Source organism: Primulina huaijiensis, chromosome 2, assembly GCF_012295235.1.
Source record: "Primulina huaijiensis isolate GDHJ02 chromosome 2, ASM1229523v2, whole genome shotgun sequence".
In the NCBI taxonomy this organism is placed as follows: Eukaryota; Viridiplantae; Streptophyta; class Magnoliopsida; order Lamiales; family Gesneriaceae; genus Primulina; species Primulina huaijiensis.
In genome coordinates, this window is record NC_133307.1 from 29,613,419 (window position 1) to 29,641,207 (window position 27,789).

Below are 27,789 nucleotides of genomic sequence, written 5' to 3' on the forward strand. Positions count from 1 at the left end.
ATATGAAAATACTTAATTTTTACATATAATTTTAACACATTATGTCCTTGAAATATTCAAAAAGCAATGCATTAAAGAAAGCAGATTCTTGAAATTCAGTCACAGGCAGTTCCATTTTAAATAGAAAAAGAGAGCCCATCACGTACATGGGTAAAATATGACAGGAAATCATTGAGAAGAAAGTTAAGTTACATCTAAGTACATATATAAAACAGATTCAGACATAAATCCCAGAAAAAACAGATCAAGAAACCTGGACGACCGTCTTTTCAGTACAAAGAGCAACTTTGTGATGTGTTTTATACCACAAACCTGCTGGAAGAGCTAGAGTTACAAAGCCAAGGATGAATTGCGCGGCCGGAAGAATCCTTCGTTCATAGACTCCTCACGGGACAATGGAAGCATAGTGCCGATTTCCGTTATAAACTAGGCCACTGCCACCACCGCCTTGAATGGAAACCGGCAAATGGCTTGGTATGTTTGAGAACGGACTTTCTGCTTGTGAGATGCTTGTCCTATCAGAGATAGGAGGTAAGTTTCTCTTGCTAGCTTCAAATAAACGAGTATCTCCTGTCAGAAACTCCTCATTCTGATTGAAATGAAGCGAGTCCTGAGCATTCTGAGAGCTGGGAGTTGAATGGATGTTCGACTGCTGAGGCTTTTTTGTGCTGAGGAAACGTCCACCAGAGCCACGGACTCGATTTAGTGCATGCACATGGCGAGATTCGTGCAGATATGGCTGCATTTTATTTATCAATGGTAAGCATTAGTTTTCATTTCTGCTATCGGAAAGTAAGCTTGCTGATCTTACTCAGCATTGTTGATATGCAGATCGAACGTACTTTCCTTGTTTTGACGAGTTTGTTTTGAGCCTCGAGTTTTGCACGGATCTGTCGCCTTCGAAGTATTCCATTATATTGTTTAGCATTGACGTATATGGGGCCATCCTCAGGAAGATTTACAGGCAACGGAACTCGACCAGAGGTCGCCCCTCTCACATGTTGCTGAATCTGTCAAGTGTTTCAGAATTATTATTTTTTTTTGATAAGAAACTTAAGTGTTTCAGAATTATCACATAAGAAAGAGAGAAATCCAAAAGTAACAGTCGCTTAAGTAAACGAAGATATCAAGAATGAGTTTTAATATAAATTAAAATCGTTTTTATGTTTGAATATAACAAATAGAACACTTGATATTTAATGCCAAATATGAAGTGAAAACAGCTAGCTATGTGTTTGAATACAATAGATAGCAAAGGAATGNAAAATGCTAATTAATTATCACTACAATATATATTGATTGTACTAATTTATATCACTTCAAAAATAAAATGTAACTTCTATATTAATTTTCTCAAATAATTCATCTTTATACTACCTTTAAATGTTTTATCCTTTTAATTTTCTTTCTACATGTTTTTTATGATTTCAATGTAATTTTGTAATTATACTTTTAGTGTAATTTCTAATTAAGTAATAAATTATAGCATCAAAATAAGATATAAGAAAAAATTAACAATATATGCAATAATTGAATAACATTATAAATATAGAATAATACGAAAATATGAAGTTTAATACTAACATATTTTATGGTTTTTAACAAAAATTGAAAGTAAAGAGTTTAATAAATTATTTAAGAGAATTTACATCAACAATTATGAATGTTAATATATTAATAATCTCATAAAATATGATCTACTAAGAAGAATTCGGAGAGTTTAACTATAATAAGAAATTTAAAGATTTTAGTAGCAATTTTTTAAAAAATTATATATATGACAAATTTATAAATTCAATAAAAAAAAATGTTAGCATTTGAAACATCTACTAAGATTATTTAAGATTTAGACATTAAAGATCTAAAGGTAAAACCGACCATGGTTTTCAAGAACAGTGGAACCTAAATCAGAACTAAAATCATTTCTTGGTTTCAGTTCCAAAATCAGCTCTCATAATATATAAATTTTACGGCATAATTGTTAGACAATTGGTTTCATTGTCTCACATATTGATTATATTTCAAATTTAATAATGAAAATCATACCAGTAGTTTATAATCTATATTTAATGATTATTGTATAAGTTTATTAGATTTTATTTCATATTTATCATATAATCTTATTTGAATGTGTATTTCATTACATATGTTGATTTATTTATTATTTTAAAACTGTATTTAACAAGAAATCAATAGTCATCAATGTTATTTAATGAAAAATCGATTCTGATATAAAATTAATTATCTGTAATATAGAATTTTAAAAACAAAATGTAGAAAAATTCCTTATGAGGTTAAATATTATTTAAATTGAATATTATGTGTTATATTTTAATATCAATATTACTATTTCATTAGTTTTGAAATTGTTTTGATGAATTAGTCACGAAGATTTTAAATTGTTAATTATTTGTCTTTAATGTGTTTCACTTATGTAAATTATGATTTATGCATTGATAAAATCCATAATCTGGTTTATTTTTAGGTTATCTTGTGTTTGGATATATATTTTTAAAAAAAATTGTTTCTGTCCGCACGTACTTCATGCTAGTTCTTTTAAAAAATGTTGAAGTGGAAACATCAAAGGTATATTTTGGTGAGCTAATTTCAAGATCGAAGGATTTTTATATTAATGAAATTACTAAGAAGTGAAAGCTCACTCACCATAGTATGAGGGTTGTAGGCGGTAAAGAACCCACCAACGTAAGGATCAGGATAACAATACGGAATCTGGACCAGAATCAAGACAGTATGATCAATCATAATTGGTTATCAAACTAGAAATTGGAAGCAAAGGTATGTGAGACGGTATCTTACCATTGATTGATTTATATCCACTAGAGAAGCATTGGTGGAAAAGTTGGGATCACACAGCGACAAAGCAGGCTTCATGTAGTTTATTTGTCTCCCGTAGTTTTCATCATGTACTAAATCAAATGATTGATAAACCAGTTTCATTGATCATGAAAAAAGAAACAAAAAACCATCAAGAGTTTGACAAAAAATTTACAAGACATACGTGCATGTCCAAAGCCTTGGCAACTGATTCATACCGAATCAGATGACAAATGAAAACAGATGGCTTTTATCACGGGAAAGCTAGGACCCAAGGCCTATGGGAGTAAAGCTTCAAATTTTAAATTTATAGGCAGGTGGCTAAAACTAAATTTAGTTTATATTTTTTAAAGAAAAAATTATAAGCAAAAAAATCAATGTTTGAAAGTTGAGAGGGTCACTTGACCCTTCCTCAAACAATGCTCGTCATCAATTTATTTCCCTCACAAAATGAGAGGCAACATTATAAAAAACCAACTGTAATTAACTCATGACACAAACAAGGTGCCTTCAACTAGAAAAATAATCCAGAAAAGATCATAACTATGGAAAATACAAAAACAAGCTCTAGAGAAAACGTGGGGGCTTGGAAGCCAAACCACCGATAGTCAATAGCAAGATAATAATTATTAAAATAGATCTGAACCCAAGAATGAAAGAGTAAAATGGAAAACAAATAAAAAAAATGATATTAGAATAGCTCGAGGTACCATTACCAGAGTCGGATGAAGCAGAGTGATCTTGAGAACTTATCTTTTCCATGGAAGAATAAGTTAAGGTAGAGTGCTAGTATTAGAGGTCTTCTGATACAGTCTGGAAGACGGAACAATGTTTTATTGCAAATTCAAAATATAAATAAATTAATTAATAATGAATTGTGGTATTAAAATTTAAGGTTCTCTGACACTTTATTGGGTGAGTGTTGAATTCATAGACGAATTACTTGATGAAGTAGCTAAATTCCGATTCATAATCCATATGCTTATTCGCTTTACCTGCTTGAATAAAAGAGAATGTCAATAAACTTGGCCAAATGAATCATTCATCTCATATATTAGGCAGTGGCAAACGAGCGCAGAATTCATAGCACACGCTAACACAAAATCACAAGATAAACATCCCGAAAAATAAAAAGCACCACACGAAAAAGGATGCATCAGTGCAGAAAAGATTCAAGAATCAGGGGTTTCCTCCATGCTATACAGATCCATTAGTGTTCATTGACACAATAATTTTGCAAGAAATGTTAGTATTATATGTATTATGCCCTTCCCCTACAAAAATATCACCATCCTAGTTTATATATATAGCTGTCCATACAAATACTTACGATATCGGCCTGACGATAGCAACTTTCTCAAGTTTAAATTTCACATTAATGATTACCGTCCCAAAACCATGAAAAAGAGGACTCTAATCAACAGGATCTTCAACATAAACACTTAAATTCAATAGAGTATAACATATATTTTTTTTTTTGATAGGAAACATATATTTTAATTAATGAAAAGATACCATTACAATAATAATCGGATGAGTTTTCCACGAAATATAAGAAAATACAACACTTAAGTCAATACGTGACAAACTTCCAATCCCTAACCACATCTGATATGGGTAAATGTCCCAATTCTTTGATATTTCTTGTTGAATGCGCCACCCTGAATCGCAGCAATTCTCAAACTTTGTCTACCGAGTCAAGCGAGTCGTTGAAAATTCGTTTATTTCTCTCGAGACATAATGTCCAAAACGTTAGATGAACATAGGTTAAATTAAGAGCTACTAGTTTATTTCATTTTGATTAAAAACAATTACTCAACAATGCACTAAATCAATCCCATAGAGAAGTAGGTTAGCTTTCTACGTACAAGGTTGGCATGCAATTAATTGAAGCAGTCACCAAACAATAACTAATTACCAACTCAAATGGTCCCTCTCTCTAGCATTTAAATGGGGCTAATTCGATAAACATCGATAGGAAAAAAAATTAACATTAACATTATCTCAATTCAACATCGATGAGTAAAATATACTAAGCATCTTGCAAAATCCTGAATATTCAAAAAAATTTGGGCGAATTCCCACCAAACTTGGTCAAGTCAAACTAAACCAATCACATGGAAAATGTGGTAAACGTGATATAAAAATACATTTGAACTTTCAGGAAAAATTGGTTTCTAATATTGAAATGTAACGAACGGTAAGTTTTTGGATAGAAAATTCCAGATTCGAAATATCACATAACAAACAAACCCTCTAAAATCCAAGAACACCCTGTACAACCAAAAGAAAGGAGAAATCATGAATATTGTAATGTAACAAAATGGAACCAAATAAGCACACGAACGACAAGCACACAACATCACCCTCTAAGATAATTTCAGAAGAAATTCCGAAGCGAAATCACCCTCTGAAATAATTTCAGAAGAATCCAGGAGTATTTAAAAGCAGAATAATCAGAGCCTATGAAGCATAAATAGTTCTCAGTTTAAACTTGTATTCATTCTCTCTCAAAAAATGTTACTCCACCATCTCAAAATGGGCATGCATCCAATTATTAACTATCAATGCTTAAATTAGATATGAGAAATCAAAACCCAGAGCCCATTTTCCGTCTACAAAGAAAATCCAAGAAAGTAAAGTACCGACTCTGCATTTAAACTAAAGCAAACAAAGTGGAAGATTTCATCCAAATCACCCCAAATTCCACATGCATTCAAGAATCCCAATCCAAACCCACACACACATCATAAACCCAAACAACCATCACATTTTAACAGTGCATACATATATATGCTCACAACTTTCAGCAGTGTGGAAATGATCCAAAGTATCCAACAAACACAAGAAACCCTTCATAAAGTTAGCAACTTTTGATATGAAAAAAAGGACAGAAACCAAGAACATTTCTCTATCTCTGTCTACATGTAAAAACTTGAAAAAGGATACACACGCATATATGTATATAAATGGGTAGTGAAAGGGAAATGAGAGAAAGGTGGACCTTGGTGATCTGCTGACAGAACTTGAAGAAACCAAAAACACTACTGTTGGGATGAAATTGGGCACGTCCCCTCTTCTTCAAACGCCCTCCCAAACCATTCAGTTCCAACAAAGATTCCTTTTTTATTCAGTGGCTTCCCCTCTCCCGTTCTTGTCTTCTCCTGCTAAAATACTAAAATTAAAATATATTCTGTAATTAAAATATGGAGTTGGATACAAAAAATATTGATAATAAATACATACACAACTGCCCATCTGCACCATTAATGCATCATAATATTATATAATTGTAATGTATATTGCAAATCAAATATTTTTTAATTAACGTTATTTTCAAGTTTTTCGATATCTTTTCAAAGCTCATTTATTTTAGTACCCTTATATGGTACTAAATGAGAAAAGAGAATTGCTAAAAAGGTGAGAAAAGAGATTTCTACTTAAAAAAAAAAAATCAAACAAACAATTTTTATTTAAATAAAATTTTTGATACAAATATTTATTATTTCTCCACGCATAATTAATTAAGCTCATTTTTTATGCTTCCATGACATCTCTATGAGTATTTGAGGAAGTATTGATATGGGAAATATTCAATCTAGAAAATTAAACCGATTTTAATGATTTTCTAGAATTTATAAATTTATTCAATCTATATTTTTATAGATTCCGTAGAAATCCGATGATATTTAAAATAAACTTTTGTAAAATTTTAAAAAATCTTATAGAAGCTGGATAGAATAAATTCAAATTTATTTGACATTCCTTTTATTTAATTCAAATTTGTGATATATTGTTTTCTTGTCAAAATAATGATATGACGAGAAAGGGATTCAGCCCATGGTTGATCTAATATTTTGTTGTGAGATCTTCGTATTTTCTAGGAGAAATTGAATATTGTTATCAAATTTTTGCGATAGACGAAATGAACTGATTAGCAGAAATTTAGAATATGATAATTTTTTTAAAATTTTATAAAAAATCGTTACTATAATTTTTGTGTGGCTGTTAATTTGAATGCATTTTTTGGCGACATTATTTATTATTAGACAACAAAATTAAACCAGACTGTCCTTAAATCTATTAAAATAAAAGACGTATTAAAATAAAAAAAATTATACACAAAAGTTTACATATGTCTATAAAAATTTGACAAAATATCTACAAAAGTCCATAGAATTCTTTACTCTTCGAGGTTACAAAAATCTATCAACTTCACGAAAATCAATTATTTTAAAAAAAAACATTAAATTTTTGGCTTAAATATACACACTATATTAAATCTCGTGTGTAGTGCATATTTTTTTATTATCTAATATATATGAATTCCAGCACCGGGTTAAGATAAAACTATTTATTAATAGTTAAAAAATATTTATAAACAGAGTGGGTCTCATGTGAGACCGTTTCACGGATCTTAATCTGTGAGACGAGGCAACCCTACCCATATTCATAATAAAAAATAATACTCTTAGCATAAAAAGTAATACTTTTTCATGGATGACATAAATAAAAGATCTGTCTCAAAAATACGACCCGTGAGACCGTCTCATACAAGTTTTTGCCTTATAAACAAGCTATCGGGGGTGATCATTAATTCTATTAAATGAATTAACAGAACCGAATTTCGGTTTTGATCTTAAAAGATTGGTTAATCGATATATTTTTAAAAATAATACTAATTTTTTATATAAGCATAAATAATATCCATAATATATTTTTGTTGTGGGCCGTGAGCTTCAGTCATTCTTATCGGCTCTCCATTTATCATTCATTTAATTCTTAATTTTTTTTAAAAAAATTGGTTATTAGGTTAACGAGCGATTTTTTATTGGTTCAGTCCTATTCTATTTTCACAATGACGGTTCGGTTTTTATTTTAACAAAAAAAATCATCCAGTTCGATTTTAAAAAATTCGGTTCGACTATAGTGAAGCGACCGAATGCTCAGCTTCTACCTACTATAAGCATATTGTGGGCAATATCAAAACGATTATGTGAATATGAAGTCATAAAATTTTCTATTTCAGATATTTAAAATATATTTCATGAACGAGAAGAGATAGACTACTCTTCACAAGCCACACATGCAAAAATCAAAATCCTAAAAACTTTAAATAAAAAAAATCAAATATTATATGTTTTCTTTTGTTAATCTCAAGCCACCACTCGACCCATAATTGGTGGTGGCTGGAGCTATTCGAAATCGAAAAGTAGGTTTTTAATTCAATTCAAAGTTTAAAAGGATTAAAAGTGATTTTTTTAATTTGTACAATTTTAAAATGAAAAAACAAGGACGATAGATTCAACATCAGAGTTTTATCTCACGTTTGACTCAAATTTTATTTAACTTTTAAAAATAATTATATTATTTTCATCTTTCAGTTCATCACTTCATTCTTATATAATATATATGATTCTAAGAACATGTAATTTAAATTAAAAACACGCAACTTAATATGATATTCATTTTTCATTTCTTTCGGTATCATTCATATTTTATAAATTAAAAACACGCAACTTAATATGATATTCATTTTTCATTTCTTTCGGTATCATTCATTAAACTAAAATATAATTATCATTTCATTCATATATTAATTTCATTATAAGATTGATTAAATTTATAACTTATTTCATTCATTCATACCAATGATAGGACATTATCTTAAGATTGCATCTAAACGTAGACATTTATCATTACATGTGGGTCGACTGATTTTTTAGTCGACCCCACCCACATGTACACTTAGATGCATGTTTGATGAGCTTGAAATTAAATTAACCTCTCAAAATTAATTACGTTAAAACAGCCGTGCATTAATTGGAATGAAATTGAAAACAAATCCATGTAAGTGAATCGTCTCCGGTTGACGCTTCCACTCTTGGCTCGTGTTTTCTCTGTGAGACCACTTGTTTATTCACTTAGCATCTGATTCATCAACAATCATGTTTTATATTTGTAGGCCTTGAGCCAGCTAATTAAGGGATTCTCGATGCCCAGAGCTTTGGCTACGTACTAGGGGTGAATGAGCGTGTTCTGCCGTACATTGCAGTTATTACTCTGATTGGCTGGAGTTTATTATTAGTTGTATTCCATAGATCAAGCGCGAGGTGCATGGTGTATCGAACAATCACGTCTCTGGGAAATACTCTTTCGATTTCACACAACTTCGTTTCTATTCTTCCAGATGCTCCAGCTTAACATTGCTGCTATTTCCATCTCTTTTTGATTGTTTACGGATATAACATCATTCCACCAGCTTTGCATGGAGTTTACAGTCCCAAGGTCATGTCCTAATGGAGAAAATCACCACACATTTCTGGCTAATGGGCAAAGGATGGCCTCCCCGAATGGCTCCTGCGTTGCTATAATATTCCTCCAAACATAACTTGGATTGCCTCCGAGATTCTCCTGAGGAAATTATCGTCAGGATAATACCTAGCCCGGAATACTCGAGAGGCAAGGGAATTAGTTTCTGTCAAGATTTTCCAACTTTAAATGTCCATATCACTTTTCATCGAATCTTTATTATTATATTATAGAACACTATAACTTTTTATAATATTTATTTATTTAGGATCATGACGTATATTTTGATAAACAAAAAGTACTCCTATAAGATTTTAAAAACACTTCATTTTCAATAATTTTAAAAATATTATAACAACCATATATCAATAAAAATTTATTTATTTTTATCTATATTTCAAAATTTTAAGATGATTACATCACTCTTTGACATAAAAATAGTTGTTCAAAAATATTTTTAAACTTTTCTATTTTAATGTAATCTTTCAAATAAACATTATTTAACATAAAAAGTTTAATATGTATGCACACATTATTTGTTGACATATATGTGTGTATATATATATAATAAATTCTACCATTTTAATTTTAATATAATCTGTAAATTATATATATAAAAAAGTTTTAATGTAGATACTTTTTTTAGTTAAATGCATACATCACATGCCACCCAAGAGAAATTAATTTATGATTATATTTCAGGCTCGTTCAATTAACAGTTACCTTTATCGCATTAAATGGAATTAAACAAATATAGAAAAGTCATAATGTACAGAAAACATTTATAAATTAAAAAAAAAACATATATTTTTAAAATTAGTCGAGGGATGTCATTTTCTAACTATGTAATGTACAAGCATTATACAAATATTCTAATTAGCCTTTTAATATAAGAGACATGATGAATCAAGGGTAGCAATACCATTCTGCTAGCATAAAGGACATAATAACCGGTGATAAATGTATACGAATAGAAAGAAAAATATAAAGAAAACTTTATATCGGAACATTAAAAAATACACAAAATTTCTGATGATGTAAAAGGCGAGCGAGCACATACAAGAATGAAAGAAGTGCAAAACTTTGATGCCAATATCCATGCTTCCAGTTATAGCTATACTTGTACAATGGCTGTCAGCGCAGAATCAAAGTTGGGGCCATTTTAAGCACTTTCTTGTTTTGTAATATTGTATAGGAGCTATTTTGTCGTAGTATTGGCTGCCATGCTAGGAGTGAATGTGTAGAGTGTAGACCGAGCCTGGAAAAGAGAACGAACTTTTCATTCCAAGTTGCGCCCAAGATTCTGCGTGAACAGAAGCAAATGTTGATTCAAACATCTGTCTTTTAAAGAAGAAAATGAAGCGTGTACTATGAAATGATACTGAAGCCAATAAATGTGTGAAACTCAGGGTTGAGAACTGGATTGGAACGATATGCTCACCGTGTGACGATCATGTAAGTGTGCACAAATTTATGTAAAATCTTTTCTAGGACTGAATACTTAATGTCGCATCAAAAGTTATAGATGTGCTAACAATGCAATTTAAATATCATATTTTCGATGTTCTACCCCTTAATTAGATAGGGAAACAAAGTTGTTGCCCTACAACAGAGAAACTTGCAGTCTACAGGGGTAGCTGCAGCATGTAGACAAGTCAATACTGTCGTTTTTACCTCCTACGAGGAATCCATCATGCCATGGAGCCAAGAGAATCATTTGAAAGCCAAATTGAACCACAATTAAGGTGGGTAAAAGCTTAAAAAATAGCAATGGGATAAAAACGATAAAGAGAAGAAACAACACACCTTAAAAAAGTACACTCTTAAAGCTTTAGCTTAATCCTTTCTGACCATTTGAAAATATCAGAATGTACTTGATCTCCTCCTATATCTTCTCCTGTGGCACCTGCTGCTACCTTTATGATATCTTCAATTAAGGCAAAGTTTCCCATTATGTCCACATGAGCACCACTTTGTGTTCCTCTGCCCTCTAAAAGAGTTGAGGGAGGGGCATGATTGTACTCCCTTACGAATGTACGGATGCCAGAGGGATTGAATCTAGTCTTTCCTCGCCAACCTTTAGCACACATGAAGCCAGCACTAAGAACTGGGACTGTTTCATCTCCATCGACTGAATATACCCCTCCTTTCAGACAAGGGCCTTTGTCTCCACCCTCTGCTGCGGTGTCAATTTGAAAAGGAATATAACACTCAGCAGCAGGACTGAACTTGTACACATATGCTCTTTCTGTAGGGATCCCTACTCCATACATTGAAAAAATTTCCATGTTTGGGGCATTTGGTAATCTGCATCAGAGAATGAGACAGTAAAGACCAGAACAGTGGATTTAAATATCAAACCAATCTTTTTAGGCGACACAAAATTGGAACAAGAATACTGTATTACTAAATATGGTGTGTAATTATTAAATTTTCATATTTTCCTCGGGGCATTGAACTTGTCCTTGAGAATCATCGATAGTTAAGAAAGGGAACACACATCACCATTCCTGAAGAAATGGAGTCATATGGAGTCACATATATATGGCAAATGAAAAAATGCCCATTCACCGGGAAATGATATGATTCTTGGGAGAGGCTGGTAGGCAGGAGTGGCAGTGAGGGGTGAAGGAAGGAAGAACAACACAGAATACCATTATATGTCGAGTCAGAGGCTTACTTTGTTTCTAAAGGATTTGACCAGTACTTGTAATGATCATATCTTTTGTCATATAGATCATCAGCTACTCCATAGGAAAAATGAGCACTGCCACGCTTCATCATCTTAGGTGCAACAAATTGAAGCATATCCAAGATCGAATCTGCAGTGTAGACTTTATAGTCAGCTATAGCTTTGACACCACCAATGCCCATATCATGGTACTCTGTCCACACGTCACGGCAGGTAGTGTTCGCCAGATTCTTCCCCTTTATAGCATCCTAGAGATCAGACAACTTAAAAATGAATTAAGAAGAAAGAAAACAACTCAGATAATGGAAATTCATCATTGAATTATTAAGGTATAAGGTCAGCATTTGCAGGGTGGCTGACATTTAGGAACACATCAGCCCTAAATATTGAATCTTTATTCATAATAATAAGTTACTGATGAGTATATATGATGAATGCTGGCAATATTAAACAGAGAAACGGACACTGAAAGATTAAAGCAAAAGTCGACCAGAAAATGCAGATCACGATTAGGTATTAAAACTCTAACACAGGAGTACTCGAGGAAGACCATTTGACAAAGATATAGACATATAAGCAACAAATCGTCTAGAGTACGAGGAGAAAATAGCATCAGGTATGGACGGTTTGAAGAAAATGATTGGTAAAATTGACTTTTACAAATGATTTAGCATAGTAAAATGTGAGAGGGGAAATTGCTACATAAATCAATACGAATATATTCTCAGACTGGTCAATAAATGGTAGTTGAAACATTACCCTAAAATCAACTCGCTCAATTTCTGATGAATGTAAATTAGACACATCCTTTCCAAATGATATTATTCTTCCATACTTGGCGTGAAAAGAATTGGCTAAATCCTCAGTTCTGTTGTGAGCTGTTGTTTGGCCGTTGTCATTCTTTTTCTTCAAACTACAGTCATGACCTTCTTCTGGAGACCAATCAAAACCACCCCAGATAGTGTCTCCGCCTTTTGGTATCATCGACATAGTTGAGTCCCAAGTACGAGTCATTCGCATCACATGCTGTAAAGTTTGGAAACCAAATACATCCATGTCCAAAACACCTGGTGCTATAGCCCTGCATAAGCAAAAGAAAAGATAAACATCGAAATCTAAATACACACAAATCCTATTCCAAATTAGCTGGAGAGCAATCACATGGAATACAGTTGATTCAATCTCTCTCTCTCTCCCTCCCTCCCATCTGATAAGCTCTTCTAGCGGCAAATTTAAGACCATAAAATATTAGTATCTTTTTTCCATAAACTCCAAAAAGAAAAGAGAGACAATATCTGAACTCAAATAAAATCTAGCTAGGAAGCCACAATCTGCTCCTTTATTGGCACGAACTGCATAAAATACTGATGACACCTGAGAATTTTGGACAGTGTGATGAAATATTGCAAATTAGAGCTTGGTGCACTTTCGTCCTTGGTTTGAGCATACTGATGCTCTTTTAGATGATAAATTATATAAGACTAAAAAGGAGAGGCATCCTGGTAACAATAATTATTTTTTTAAGGAAAGAAAAGCTATTTGAGCGAGAGAGATGAATAAAGTCACAAATATGGACTATATCCGATCACTCAATTATGTTCAACATCAAACCTTGCAATCGCAATATCCTTAGCTTCTGCAGAGAACAATCCTGTAACTGCTTTAGGAACACCCAGGAAAGGCCCTCCGATGTTCATTACAGCCTTTATATGGTCAGCGCACCAATTTGGTCCGCCACCACCACCCATCGGCGCCGGTGCCTCCACCCATTTCATGAAATGCAAGAAATATAGAACCCCCATTGAATGTGGTACAACCACCACCTTTTTGCCACCACTAGTAGCTACCATAAGCTCTATGTTACTTTTAATTCTGCTCAGAGTTTGGTCTCGAACCTGGTGATTTAGCAAAAAAAATATCTGATTCACGAAAGCATCATCGAGAGGGGCGAAAAATCATGAAATATGTTGGTGCCAGAAAAATACCGCGTAACACTTGTGTATATGAATAGACAATCACAAGATTCACAATTCATAACAAATTTCTTGCATCTAAAGAAAAGATAGCACAGGCAAAAAGTAATAGCTGCTCAAATGATACGTGGATAGTTGATTCAAGTTGTAGAAGCATTTTCTCTGCTTGTAATTGTGAGATTACACAGCTCAAATGCCATCAAGACAAAAAAATGGCAGGATTTCATGCATGAGGTACACCCTTTTTCTCAAAATTCAATTTTTAACTACATTAGACAGTTCAAAAAATTATAAGCACCTTGGGCAAAGAAAGTAGCAAACCTCAGTGTTTTGGAATGAGATCCTCCAATCATAGGCAGCCATATACATGTTTTTGTCTTCATACCCAATTCGAGCCAAGTTAGCAATCAAAACAGCCCAAACGAAATAACCCGGTGCAAAGTAATCAGCTGCCACAAGGCCAGAAACGGGCCTGATTTTTATACCAGGGGGGTCCAATCCGGTTTCGTTATCCAATGACATGTGTTCAACCCAGCACAAAGGTCTGCATAGATGGTGGAAGTATAGAGTGAAAAACATAAAATATAACTGTTAACGTGGCTTAATTTAGCAAGGAAAATCTAAAACACATCAAAATGTCAAGATATATGATAGACTTACCATTGCCTCTTCAAATAACAAAGCAAGTATCGTAAAATCAAGGGAACATGATTATGTGTATTACTGTGAGAAGTGAACATTTCTAATACAATAATTTTGAGCATACAAATTGTCCAAAGAAATTGTATCATTGTCGACTAACAAAGGGATCAAACAGGAACCGACATGTAAATATAGAATATAGAAATAACTGTACAACACTGAAATTAAAGGAGGAAAAGTGAGCTACCATTCAAATTGACATGCTAGTGTCATGTGATATAGTTCGGAACCAAGTATTGAGTTTATGGATTTATACCTCAATTATGGAAGTTTTCGCAATCTAATTGTATTTTATGCTTTAAAAAATGATGAGAATCTTTAGCCACCAGGAACGCTCCCTCTTGGGAAGTTTCATCAATTCATCCCCATTCTTTTTCTTAGAGTAAGGGACACAATTACAAAAATTGAATACAACACCTTGAAAACTTTCTAAGCGAACGAAACACCTTGAAAACTTCTCCATCCATCATTTTTTTGCAAAAAAATTATTCAGAATTAAAACTTTCAAATTTAATCTACTTTAGTGTCTGGTATTCATGCATATATTCGATATTTCTTACCAGATGAAACACTGAATATTCCACAGCATCACTTAAGATATCATAGCGAAGGTCCCCAAAAAAAAAAAACAAAAACAAAAACTTGTGCCAAATCAGCAAGTATTTGATCAGAGAGTAGAGCAGGAAAATCAAAGCTGCATTCAGCATCTGCAAAACATTGTCTAACGCTACTATCAGTTTAGAAACTTTCATCAGACACAGCAAACACCTAACCCGCCATCAAAAGTCACAATTAGACTTCCACCTTTAATACCTAGTACAGTATTTACCGCTCAATAAATCATTCCAAATATGCAAAGAAAAGAAACACGGCGCATGCCATGTCCAACAAGAGAAAAGCCAAACATCCCACCTTTTAAATTTCCCACCAGTTTATAAGAAATAATAAGCCATTATCTCCGGTCCATAATGAATCAAATCATTCGTAATTGACTAACCTTTCTGACACGCACAGACAGACTTAACTAAGTAATACAAATAAATTTCAAAATCTTAAAAATCTCCATGTCAGAACTCATTCCCATAAGCAGACAAACTTACATGCAGCATGAATAAGGTAACGAAACTTTATACCTTTTGTAGACTTCACCAAATGTACCACCCCAGAGCCTCTTTCTGAATAACCCCTCGGCACAGGCGTGGCCTTCCCACAACTCCAGCCCCCCGGTAACAATCCCAGGGACGAAAATCACCGGATGTTTAGCTCTCAATCCATCCTTGGCCAACTTCACACCCGGAGGATCCGGCAATGGCCCTGTGATCGCTTCCGTTACATACTGCGGAAATGAAGCTGGCATTGCATTGTACAAGAATAACAAGAACCACCACATCGAACATATGCACCCAATGAACCAGCAGCAACTGTCCACACAGCTCCATCTCCTCCTCGATTTCTCCGCCGAAGAATTATTCGAAACGCAGTTCAAATTGGAATTCAAATTCACATCAAAATTCGATCTTTGTTCCGAATCACCCCCCTTTCTCTCCTTGTCTTCATTCAATCCCGGTTTAGAATTCTGAGGTTTATTATCCCCTCCAGAACCTTTTCTGCGTCTCAGCGTAGACATTTATCATCAAATGAATGAATATAATCGATAACTATCTACAAAAACACACAGTCGCAATAATTCTTACGCAATCCGGTCACTTCCAACAGCATTTTCAGCTGACCCCAATCAAAATACAAAATTACATGCATACAAGATATGGGTTCAGAATATTTTGTTTGATTTCTTCAATCAGAACTAATTGAAAACCAAAGCAAAATCCCTTTCAGGTCATTTGATGAATCAGATATTAATTGAAAGCCCTAATCCTTACTATGCAGTATGTATAAACTACGTTGTAGTAGTCTTTATCGAGGAGTTGCCACGAGCGAGGCGGAAAGTTGCTGGGTATTGAATATTCCAGTGGAGAGCGAGAATCTGATACGACAGGACCAGTACACCACTTTCACTTTTTTTTATGCAAAATTTTAGTTAATATTGTGTCTATAAAGAAGAAGGTGAATAATATTATATTTTGTTTCTAATAAATTTCATTAATAAAAAGATTAGACCCATTCTATATTCCTATTATGTTATGAGAACATTAAAATACACATTTGTTAAAGTTGGACGCATGGCTGATAAATCTTAGATTGAGGTTGTCTCAAGTAACACCAATGAAAACGAATTTGTTTTGGATGATATGGAAAATGAGTTAAACGAAAAAAACGAAGTTGAAGTATTGAACTATAGTCTGACACATAGTTAGATAATATCGATATTGTACTATATTCTAGATTTATTAGGTATTGAATTTTAGAATTTAATAAACTGTGAAATTAATCGGGGAAAACACAAACTTTTAGAAACTGAGAAAAAATTACAAAAATTAGTGATATTCGAAACTAGTTAAATAAATATTAAACAGAATACTTTAAAAAATTATAAGCGTGCTATGATCGTTGGATTTGATGTGATCCAACGGTGATGAGGAGTGCGGGGAAAAATAGATCGGAGCAGCATTTCCTCCGTGGGGTTGTTTTGTCTGAATGCGTTGGCGTATGGGACTTGGGACTTTTTCAACTGAATTTATGCCCATAAAAACATGTGATTTCTGGACCTCTTTTATGACCAATGAATTGCTAGGTTTATTATTTAATAATTAAAAAATCTTACATTTAGAGTCTATTTAGTTATATTTGAAACATGTTTTTAAATTTTTATAGATTTTATAAAGTATGATAAATTTTATTTTGTTCAAATCTGTATTAAGTATATATTTTATAACATTTTAGATCTCATAACATATTTTATCGACTTATATATATACCCTTACATCTTACTTTAGAAATTTAAGCTCTCAATAATTTGAAAATATCAAGAACAGATACAGAAACAAATTGAGTATTTACGAGATAATATAAAGACATAAATACATGAAGAGTAGGTCTCTTGTGAGACGGTTTCACGAATTTTTATCTGAAAGACGGGTCAACCTTACCGATCTTCACAATAAAAAGTAATACTCTTAGCATAAAAAGTAATACGTTTTCATGGATGACCCAAATAAGATATATGTCTAACAAAATACGACTTGTGATACCGTTTCACACAAGTTTTTGTCATACATAAGATGATTATATTCACCTCCTCCGAGAATTGTCATAATTATATTTACAAAAAATCAAATATATTTAAATGATACATTCACCTTTTAGGTTTGTGGGAAATAACATATAAATCCAATAATTTCTAAAATTACAAACATTCCTATCAAGTTTGTATTTATCTTATATTTTAAGGGGTTAAATATAAAAAATAAAAAAGAAACGTGAAGGGGTGTATATAATGTCAAAAATTATCATATTTATTCCTTATTTTTTACGAACCTCAATGAAGGTATATGTAATATTTATATATAGTAGATTTTTTTGTTTAGATGTGATTAACCCTAAATATAATTAGTGGAATTGATTGGTCAAATAATTTGTACACATCTATATTTACTTATATTATAAAGTTTTTAAAATACCAAAAAATATCAATATAAAATTACAAAATATTGCTTTATTTTATTTACTTTAGATATATCTCAACATTTCGAAGTACTAACATTTTATTTTCTTTCTTTTGCAGAGTTGACAAAATTGGGTGTTGATACATCTATTATTGATGTTTGATTATCATAACTAATTCAACGATAAAAGTGAAAAAAAAATGTAATCAATTCAAGGTTGGAAGTTTATGCATGTGAATCTTATTATTATTTATTTTATGGATTTTGTTTCCTGCATTGATGAAAAACATGAATTATTGATACATTTTATTTTTGTTTTATGATGTTCATTTTTTTGTTAATAAATTTACATCTTTATGCAAGTGATGAAAAATTCCAAATGATATTTTGAAAGTCAAATAAGAAGTTAATTCTGATTTTTTTGGTGAAGATCTAAGTTAGATTTCAAGATTAAACTTGTTAACTTCTTATATATGCATCTAAATAGTTTATGTTCGATTTTTTTGTATTTAACTTTTGTAGACATTCACGAGACAATATTATTTTGATAAGCCTATTTTCTTGTCACATATTATTTGATAGGCACAAAATGATAAAATGTTATTTTGTAAAAAAAAAAACCCCGAACCCGACCTTATCGGGTACCCAAAAGGGCGGATATTGTCCATAATCTGATCGGGTTCGGGTAATGAAAATCCTACCCTAAAAAATCGGGTACCCGATCCGAACTACCCAAAAAACCCGACCCGTGCCCACCCCTAATATCACTCTTGACATAAAAATTAGTATAAGAAATTATTTAATTTAAAAATAACAAAAAAGATTTTAACACAAAAAATGTTATGAAGCTTGTGAATGAACATGGTTTGAAGAGAAATTTCATACGGAAAACAGCCAAACTATTGCTTTTTGTCGAAAAAATTGAAAATATCAGTCATTCACGACCATTGATAAAGGATTCCTCGAACCGCCTCGGTTGACTTAACTGCTTAAGCAGCCGAGGACAAGTGTTCGGATCTATTATAATGTAGGAGGACATCTTATCTTGATCTCAATGAATGCTATAGTCGGATATCATGAGATATATATAAATAAGTTGACGAGCCGACCGGAAGAAGCAAAGCTTAGATCAATCAACCTTTTTGAAAATCTTAAGGATATGAATAAGGATCGAGTTTAAGTATTTTTAAAAATTACCGGATCGGTACCTTATTTAGTTTTTTTTTTAAAGTTTAGGACTTCCATAGGTGGTGGTCAGATGCAACAGAGAATAAAGGTAAAAGGAACTTCATTTGTTATTTAGATTTTAAAATAGATTTTTTTATCATCATCTTAACAACTCCGACGTCGTCGTTTGGAGACACTAGAGGTGGCGTCCGCGTTGAGTGGGCGTGAACTTCCCATACTAGGGATTTCACAGAGTTTAACAATGGGAGGAAATGAACGATAATGGACTGTTGAGTGGGTGTGAACTTCCCATACCAGATCGAGTTGCTGCGAATGGATATGAAGCAATAGTGGTATTTATATGGGGAGAGTGGAGAGGGAGATATCTATAGGGAGGGGAGTGTACCTATAAAGTGGTCATATTTGATTGGATGACAAGAGTAGAAAGGGTTGAGGGGGCAGCTGTAGCAAGAAATTTTCTTAAAAATCAGAATCCGATCGAGTATCGGGTAGCCTAAAAAACGGGTCAGGTCTAGTACCAAAATTTTTATTCGACAAAATCAGGTACCCGACCCATGGCCACCCCTACCTACATCGGTTGTATTAAATTCTCGAGAGCTGTAAATATAAACTTGAAAAATCATCTTCATTTGAGCTATATTTTGGGTGGAGTAGGTATAAGTCTTAGTCTTAACAAAGTATTGGAGACCAGACATACTGTTATGCGTTGGACTGTCATATGGACCACTCACCAATGTCTTGTAAAGTTGTTCATTTCTAAGTGTGAGACATATGTATAAGATGTCTTACATCGGCGGGATTAAAATATTGGGAGTTGAATATATGAACTTGAACAATCATCAACGTAGAGCTAACTTTTGGAATAAAGTTAGATCCAAGTCTTAATATTAATATGTTATCAGAGCTCGAACTCATTGTTATATGTTGGACTGTCATATGAGCCATCTGCTAACGTGTTGTAAATTTCACGCTCCAGTTGTTCATTTACGTGCATGAGGGGGTGTGCAGGATATCTTACATCGGGGATCTGTTGATTGTTAGTTCGTGTTGTCAGGATTAAATTTTTGTAAATGATATATGTAAATTTTGATAATCTTTCATGTTTGAGTTAACCAAAGATCGAGTTCACCTTTTAACATAATCTTGACAAAATCTCTCATACATTCAAGATCATAAAAGATGAAACAATACAACATATTTTTAAAAAATTTATCAAAATTTTTATATTTTTAAATTATTGTAAAAAAAAAACCCTACCTGTAAACAATCCAATATAATATGAAATATAAATGATCATATTATGAAGAAGTGAGCACTTTATAATAATATTATAACACTAATATTTCAAAATTGTAATAACCACCCCCCAATTTTAATTAATTTATTAATGACGTGTATGATAATGTATCCAACAAAAACAGTATTATAATTTTATTTTTATTTTTTTTAAATAAGAACAAATAAAATTCTAATCTCTAATTAGATTTGAACAATGAGTAGATCTCTTTTGACATGATCTCACGAATCTTTATCTGTGAGACGAGTCAACCTATCGATATTCACAATAAAAAGTAATACTCTTAGCATAAAAAATAATATTTTTTCATGGATGAACTAAATAAGAGATCTGTATCACAAAATACGATCCATGAGTCCGTTTCACACGTGTTTTTGCTTTGAAAAAGAAGGTGAACTGTAACATGCCAAAAAAATACATCGTGTCTTTATATTTACACAAAAAACGATTACACAAGCAGAAATACGTATTATTTGCTATTACAGATTAAAACCCATATAATTAATTCGACTTTTCCCGTCTAAAGAAAGAATTTATAAATATGTGAATCTTTACAGATCTTCAGTTGTTGAAAATGGATGCCGCTGCCGCCATTAAAATGCTCTCCCCACCTTCACACCAAATTCACCGTACCCATTCCTTGATTTCCTCTCCCTGCAGCTCTTGCTTCTCTTCCGAAATTCGTTTCCACTCCTCATTATTATCCTTCACAAATCTCGACATTCGTAGCATTTCCATTTGCAGAAGGACGATTGATATCAATTCCAGCGGCGCGATTTCATCGGTAGCAATGGCGAGGATGGAGTCTTCATTCAAGCCAGAGGAAGCTAGAATTCCTGCTGCCATTCCATTGTCCATCCCTCCAATCACCAAAGTAAAGTTACTGTTTCATTCATATATCTTTTGTGTTTATTATCTATGTTCTCTTTACGTGCAGCCAAATTGGAAATGCGTATGAATTACATATCATAAGCATGATTGAAAAGTTTTTCCTTTTCTGGCTAACTGCTCGGGATCGGGTTTCTGGGTACGTGTCAAATTATTTATGAATTGTGAAGAATTTAGTCCAGAGAGTTGTGTTTTGATAGACTTAGTTTTTAGTTAGTACTAAGATATAAACGCACGAAAATTTGGCTTTTTTTTTTTTGTTGCAATTTTTATTTATTTTTTTCATTTCCATTTTTGATGGCACCTGCCTCTTCATTCTGTTTATAGAACTGTTGGTTTTGATACATTTTGTTAATTTTTCCTGCAGTTTAAAATCGCACTTTGCCAGTTATCAGTGACTGCTGACAAGGAACTAAACATTGCACATGCTCGCCAAGTAATCGAGGAGGCTGCAGGGAAGGGTGCTCAACTGATTCTTCTTCCTGTGAGAAGGAATTATGAAAACATAGCATTTGTCATCTTGGATTAAATATTTGCTTTTTCTCTTATATTTGCCATTTCCTGTGTATTTATGTGATTTGAGTCCACTGCAACATTTGAAAACGCCCATGTATAGGAAGTTTCAACATGATGAATATTATTTTGGTAGCTGTGCTATTTAAAAGACCACCTTCTATACACCTACACTAACTTTTATCCTGAGGAACTTTTCCGAAAATTTAAATTGTCGACTAAGTAGCTGTATGGCTCAATTGCTAACAAAAATGCTACATCTTTTATCTTTTTATTTTTAATTTTTAATTTTTACATCTCTCCCTTGTCATGGCAGGAAATATGGAATAGCCCTTATTCAAATGATAGTTTTCCGGTATATGCAGAGGATATTGATGCTGGTGGTAATGCATCTCCTTCGACTACAATGTTGTCTCAACTTTCTCTGACTCTGCAGATTACCATTGTTGGTGGGTCAATTCCTGACAGAAGTGGTGATAGGTTGTATAATGCTTGTTGTGTCTTTGGAACGGATGGAAAGCTTAAGGCTAAACACAGGAAGGTCTGAGTTTTTTTTTAAAGAAATAGTTTATGTTATTTTGATTTCAAATGCACTCACTTGACATGCCGATATAATAAGATCTGTCACTGATTATTTAACTTCTTGAAATTGATTTTTCGGTCCCCAGTAATTTGAGGAACCTCTTGTTGTTTTTTACAGATTCATCTTTTTGACATTGATATTCCTGGTCAAATGACTTTTAAAGAATCAAAGACTCTTACAGCAGGGGAGACCCCAACCATTGTGGACACAGGTTTTATGTGCTTTCTCCGATAGATAATGAAAAATCTTCATACTATATGTGAAGTTTATTAGTTGTTTTGTGTGTGTATTCTTTTAGGAAAGGATAGCATGGTAATATCTAAATGCTAAATGACTGAGAAATATGTCTTTTTTTGAAGAATGAAATGATGATGCTTCTGAGGTTTTTTAACTTGAGGAATTTCCGCTGCTATGTTTCAAATTCTCAGTGTTGACTGGCTCTTAATTTTGAAATTTTATAAAATGATGTATTTGCATTTGTGTCATTGAGGTTTTCAGTACTGCTCTTGGAATATAATTGATGCCTGTTTTTGTAGATGTTGGTCGTATAGGTATAGGCATTTGTTATGACATCCGATTCCAAGAGCTAGCAGCTATATATGCAGCCAGAGGTTCGATTCCTTGTTCATCTGTCAGACGTGTTGTTAATGCTTTTATTTTTCTTCTCTTGTTCATTTTTAAAATCGATTTTCAACTTTTAAATTTGATAAGTTAGTGATGAGTATTTTCATGAGCATGGTTATATTTTGAAAAAAGAACGTGCCACACTTGCCTACATATATGATGCATTTGGCATCTATTCCTGTTGATTTTATGGGTCTATAATATCTGAATTCTTATCCCGAGGGATCGTCAACTATATGGAGACTGTGATATTGCATCCTATTTATGAACCTAAGCATTGATTTTGTACGTACCTGGTGCTAAATTTGTCGCTATTGGAGAGGAGGAAAAGATTTGTTTTCATCTATAACCCTGACATACGCATAATCGTGGACAAAACTTGAATCCTTGAAGTCTCTGCAGTCATCGCACATGGATAATTATCATATTTGAAATTAATACAATCATGATTTCTCTCTAGTATCAAATTCTTTGTTTGCACCTTCAAATTTATCACTCTTTTGTGTTTTTCTCTATTTTAACGATTCAGTGGAATAATCTTCCTTTGCGAGTTCTCTTTTCTCATATTCTGAACCTAATTTATATTGCTTTCTCCATTGAATTGGGTAAAATTAGCATGTAACTTTAACTCCTTTAGACTCTTTACTTGCGTGGTCTCAATATAAAGAAAGCAGTCATTCTTCTTAACATGGCATTAATGTTTCTAACTCGCCGTTATCTTCTTATGTTATCAGGTGCTCACTTGCTTTGTTATCCTGGGGCTTTTAACATGACCACTGGTCCCTTGCATTGGGAGTTGTTACAACGGGCAAGGTAATAGAATGGTGTTCGCCGAAATAATTTACATTAAAAGATAAGAGTACGTACAAATATTTATTATTCGCTAAAGACAAGTTATTCAAGAAATTTAAATCTACAATGAGACACATAATAATTTTGGAATATACAAGTATTTACATTTTTTTTTTGTAATTCATGAAATTAAATAAATAAATATTATAAATAAAAATAATTATTTCCAAAGTAAAAAACCTATCTTAAAATTTGTTACAATATATTTTAAAAATCAATAGTCTAATCAAATTGTTTATCAACATATTTACAAAAAATTACTCAAGGTAGAAAATAATTATTTTTACGTAAATTAGTTTGAGTAAATTTCTTGTAAGACGGTCTCACATATCTATATTCATGGGACAAGTCGTCTCGGTCCATATCTTGAGTGAAAAATAATAATTTTGACACAAAAGCAGTATTTTTCATGAGTCTTATCGGGTAGAAGATTAGTATCACAAATTGACTCATGAGACGGTTTAATAAGAGTTTTTGTGAATTAATTTTAATAATTTCTTATATCTAATAAAAGAAAAGTATATAAAAGACATTGTATTTTTATATAATATTTTAAAAAATCATTTGAGGATATATTAGACAATTTAGAGTAAAGAAAAAAATATGAAGTGTATTTTTAAAAGAGTGGATCGTGAATAATACTCCAGATTTTTGCATTGATCGTGTCATTTTATTTAATTTCGGTTATGGTTTTGGATTTTGTATTGCTTTTATATATTTAGTTATTTATACTATCTAAAATATTAAATAAACTAAATTTTTTTTATATAATATTATACTTTTCAATTTTTTATTGAAGAATGTAATCGTGAATTTTTGGTATATTGACTATCCATATATCCATATTATTATCATCATTTAACTAGAACTTTAGTATAAATATTTTTTAAATGTTCAAAAAATAATAAATTTTTTAATCAAAACTTTCATCTAATAAATGATTTTTTTTAAAAAAATATTTATTTATTCTTTAAAATTTTGATAGACATATAATATATGATTTTTAACATATTTTTCTATTCTTTTTATTAGTATCAGTTCCTATCAATCAATATATAGAATGCAATAGTAAATAAATCAATTTTCATTATATCAATAATTTTAAGCATTTATTTGAACGCTCATACTTACTAATTTTAATACTTTCTGCATCGCACGAGTGAGATACTAGTTGTGTTTTAAATTATTAGTATAGTTTTTGTTATGTTTCTTATTGCAATGTTTTTACATAACGGTTGTGGCCAATAGCATGATTAAACATAATCTTGTATGGATGCAATTGCAACTAGTTGAAGGTGGGAATTCCTTTATAGTCTAAACTGATAAAGTCATTAAGCAATTCCTACGCTAAAAAGTTGGATTCACTGTCACTAGTTTTTCAGGAATTATTACCTTTTGGGGTAATGTTATTTAAGGATTCCTGCGTTGACAAGGTTTCATATTATCTTATGTGATTTTGTTTCGTTTGGATGAATCCAAATACTTGAATCTCCGGCATATTTTTTTGATCACACAAAATAAGATTTGATCTAATAACAATGCTTGCTGCTTGAGATGGTACGAGTATGTCTGCTTGTTGAACAATTCTTGTCATGGTCACTGGTTTTTGTCAGTTCTTCATCCTTAAATTTACATTTTATTCACATTGTAATGCATTATTGTTTAATCTTTCTTGTTTATCCATTTTATATTAGAATATCACTATTAATAGTGGTTTAAACTCTACTGACATTCATGTTTGCCTTTTGATCTTCAGGGCAGCAGATTGTCAGGTACTCTCTCCTCCATTTTTTTACTTTTGGAAATGGCTTATCAGTTTCTGATTGGAAGAATTAACTACTCCATGAATATTGTCCATTATTTTCCATAATGTAGTATAGCCTTTCAATTTAAAAGAAAGCACGAAACAGTTTGTTTGAATACTCGAGATCTTGTACTTGGATGTAGGATCCTGGAGAGCAAATTACTTTTGTGCTTAGAACAACATCATTAGATGATTGGGAGTAAATTTTGTTTATGCCGTGATAGGAGCCTGTATATTGTCACTTAATATGTTTACTTAAGTGCCCCGAATCAATGACCACATTTAAACTTGAACCATAACCAAAAAATATAGTTACTACTTTTTATGTGAATGCTGCATCAAGTTACTGATACAACTTTCATGGCATTTCCTTCTTAATCATGGAATTGACCTTCCACAAATGCAGTATATTATTGCATCTTCTACTTTACCGATGCTGCTGTTGGTCTGACAGCTTTATGTAGCAACATGTTCACCTGCTAGAGATACTGGTTCAACTTATGTGGCTTGGGGGCATTCTACTCTCGTTGGACCTGTGAGTATGCGCTTAATTTTGGTCGAAGTTCTTTCAGTAATTTGATGTAATGTGGAAAAATGGACTTCTGTTAAATTTTCCCTTGGAAGTCCTTGAGAAAATGATTTTTCTTTTATGGAATTTCTGTGAATACTGATTAAATTAAAGGCGTTGAATATGACAGTTTGGCGAAGTGCTTGCAACTACAGAACATGACGAGGCAATCGTCATATCGGAGATAGATTACTCGATTATTGAGCAAAGAAGGTAAGAATGCTCATGGACTCAAACCTCAGTAGATTTAAATTGCTATTTCTTAATTTCCGTTTATGTGTGAGTATGTATGTACTTGTGTATATATATTATTTCTTCATTTTAACCTTGATAATCTTACTCATTATGCATCCCAACCGTACATCTTCCTTAAATATTAGTATATGGTATTTGAACATAATGATGTTAATTCATCCATTTTGCCTATTTTCCCTGCTTGTTTCTTATTTGGTTTTTTATAAATCAGTGGGATTCAAATACGAATTGGTTCATCTCTCGGTCCAAGTTTAATTCATTGGTGTTTACTGTTGCAACACGTATTTGAATTCAGTAATAGCCAAAAAAAGTCCCTATCTAGCTGCATATGAGTTCCAGTAAATTTTAGAAGTTACACAACCGGTTTAGAGTTGGAATTTAAATGATCCATTAATTTTGGCTCGTGATTGTCAACTTGATGACCAGTTTGTTTCTAGACCCATTTCGATTTTTATTTTGCAGAACATACCTTCCATTTCAGAGGCAACGCCGAGGGGATCTTTACCAGCTAGTTGACATTCAGAGGCTGAACTCCACAAGAACCACTTGACAATGACAGCCATTTTTTTACACAAATGGTATTGGAAACTTCATATTCGAAAAGTTTAACCATTTCCTTTATGGTGCCCGTTTTCGGTTATTCTTGTGGTGTTTTTCTTTGCTGACTGTAACACATATGAGTTACTTAGGCAGAAGTGGAAAAAGGAAAACTACATAGATTGTAACGACCCATTACAGGCCCAGTAGACCGTCCATACGGCCCACTGCTCCGATCGACCCAAGGCTATCCCGATCTTGGGCTCCCTCAAAGGGGCCTTTTCCCTCAAGTATTTGTAATTTATCAGTCTAATCTAATATAAGCAAGCTAAATAGTTAAATAAAACCACAAATCTATTTTTTTGGGATTTAATCGAATAATGTGTTTCATTTCCTATAAAGCACTTTTTTGGGGACATTTTAGATTCGAAATAAAAGGTATTCAAAGGCCAACACAACAGCAGCTTGTTGGCCACTCTGACTGAGTCTGTTCTCATGCCAACCGCACGCGTGGTAATGAAGCTTTAGCAACCGCCACTATTCAATGTTTCACTTCACACTCACTACAAAGTACAAACATTTCGAGTGTTTTCTTTTGAATCT

The 27,789-nt window shown here is 32.5% G+C and overlaps 3 protein-coding genes across 8 annotated transcripts; 1 reads left to right on the forward strand and 2 right to left on the reverse strand.

The window, feature by feature from the left end:
- Positions 1 to 81: 81 nt before the first annotated feature.
- On the reverse strand, positions 82 to 6,016 carry LOC140971451 (nuclear transcription factor Y subunit A-8-like). 4 transcript variants are annotated; one of them, XM_073433724.1, is made up of 7 exons: positions 5,840 to 6,016; positions 3,779 to 3,830; positions 3,552 to 3,648; positions 2,818 to 2,927; positions 2,665 to 2,730; positions 843 to 1,010; positions 82 to 739 (listed from the first exon to the last, which is right to left on the reverse strand). In XM_073433724.1, the coding sequence occupies exons 3-7, from the start codon at positions 3,595 to 3,597 to the stop codon at positions 386 to 388; spliced, it is 744 nt and encodes a 247-aa protein (XP_073289825.1). In that variant the 5' UTR covers positions 3,598 to 3,648; positions 3,779 to 3,830; positions 5,840 to 6,016; the 3' UTR covers positions 82 to 385. The 4 variants fall into 4 exon arrangements, with proteins under 4 accessions (XP_073289825.1, XP_073289824.1, XP_073289826.1 ...); XM_073433723.1 differs by having other exon boundaries at positions 3,741 to 3,830; XM_073433725.1 differs by lacking the exon at positions 3,779 to 3,830.
- A 4,104-nt stretch (positions 6,017 to 10,120) lies between these two features.
- On the reverse strand, positions 10,121 to 16,450 carry LOC140971452 (phospholipid:diacylglycerol acyltransferase 1-like). Its single transcript, XM_073433727.1, has 7 exons — positions 15,648 to 16,450; positions 14,134 to 14,356; positions 13,451 to 13,734; positions 12,599 to 12,920; positions 11,828 to 12,087; positions 10,954 to 11,454; positions 10,121 to 10,450 (listed from the first exon to the last, which is right to left on the reverse strand). The coding sequence occupies exons 1-6, from the start codon at positions 16,139 to 16,141 to the stop codon at positions 10,971 to 10,973; spliced, it is 2,067 nt and encodes a 688-aa protein (XP_073289828.1). The 5' UTR covers positions 16,142 to 16,450; the 3' UTR covers positions 10,121 to 10,450; positions 10,954 to 10,970.
- A 4,611-nt stretch (positions 16,451 to 21,061) lies between these two features.
- On the forward strand, positions 21,062 to 27,667 carry LOC140971453 (omega-amidase, chloroplastic-like). 3 transcript variants are annotated; one of them, XM_073433729.1, is made up of 11 exons: positions 21,062 to 21,436; positions 21,818 to 21,934; positions 22,280 to 22,318; positions 22,400 to 22,504; positions 22,664 to 22,757; positions 23,083 to 23,157; positions 23,905 to 23,983; positions 25,779 to 25,794; positions 26,281 to 26,361; positions 26,525 to 26,607; positions 27,112 to 27,667. In XM_073433729.1, the coding sequence occupies exons 1-11, from the start codon at positions 21,137 to 21,139 to the stop codon at positions 27,197 to 27,199; spliced, it is 1,077 nt and encodes a 358-aa protein (XP_073289830.1). In that variant the 5' UTR covers positions 21,062 to 21,136; the 3' UTR covers positions 27,200 to 27,667. The 3 variants fall into 3 exon arrangements, with proteins under 3 accessions (XP_073289830.1, XP_073289831.1, XP_073289829.1); XM_073433730.1 differs by lacking the exon at positions 22,280 to 22,318 and having other exon boundaries at positions 27,112 to 27,665; XM_073433728.1 differs by having other exon boundaries at positions 21,064 to 21,436; positions 22,280 to 22,504; positions 27,112 to 27,643.
- The last annotated feature ends 122 nt before the right edge of the window (positions 27,668 to 27,789 follow it).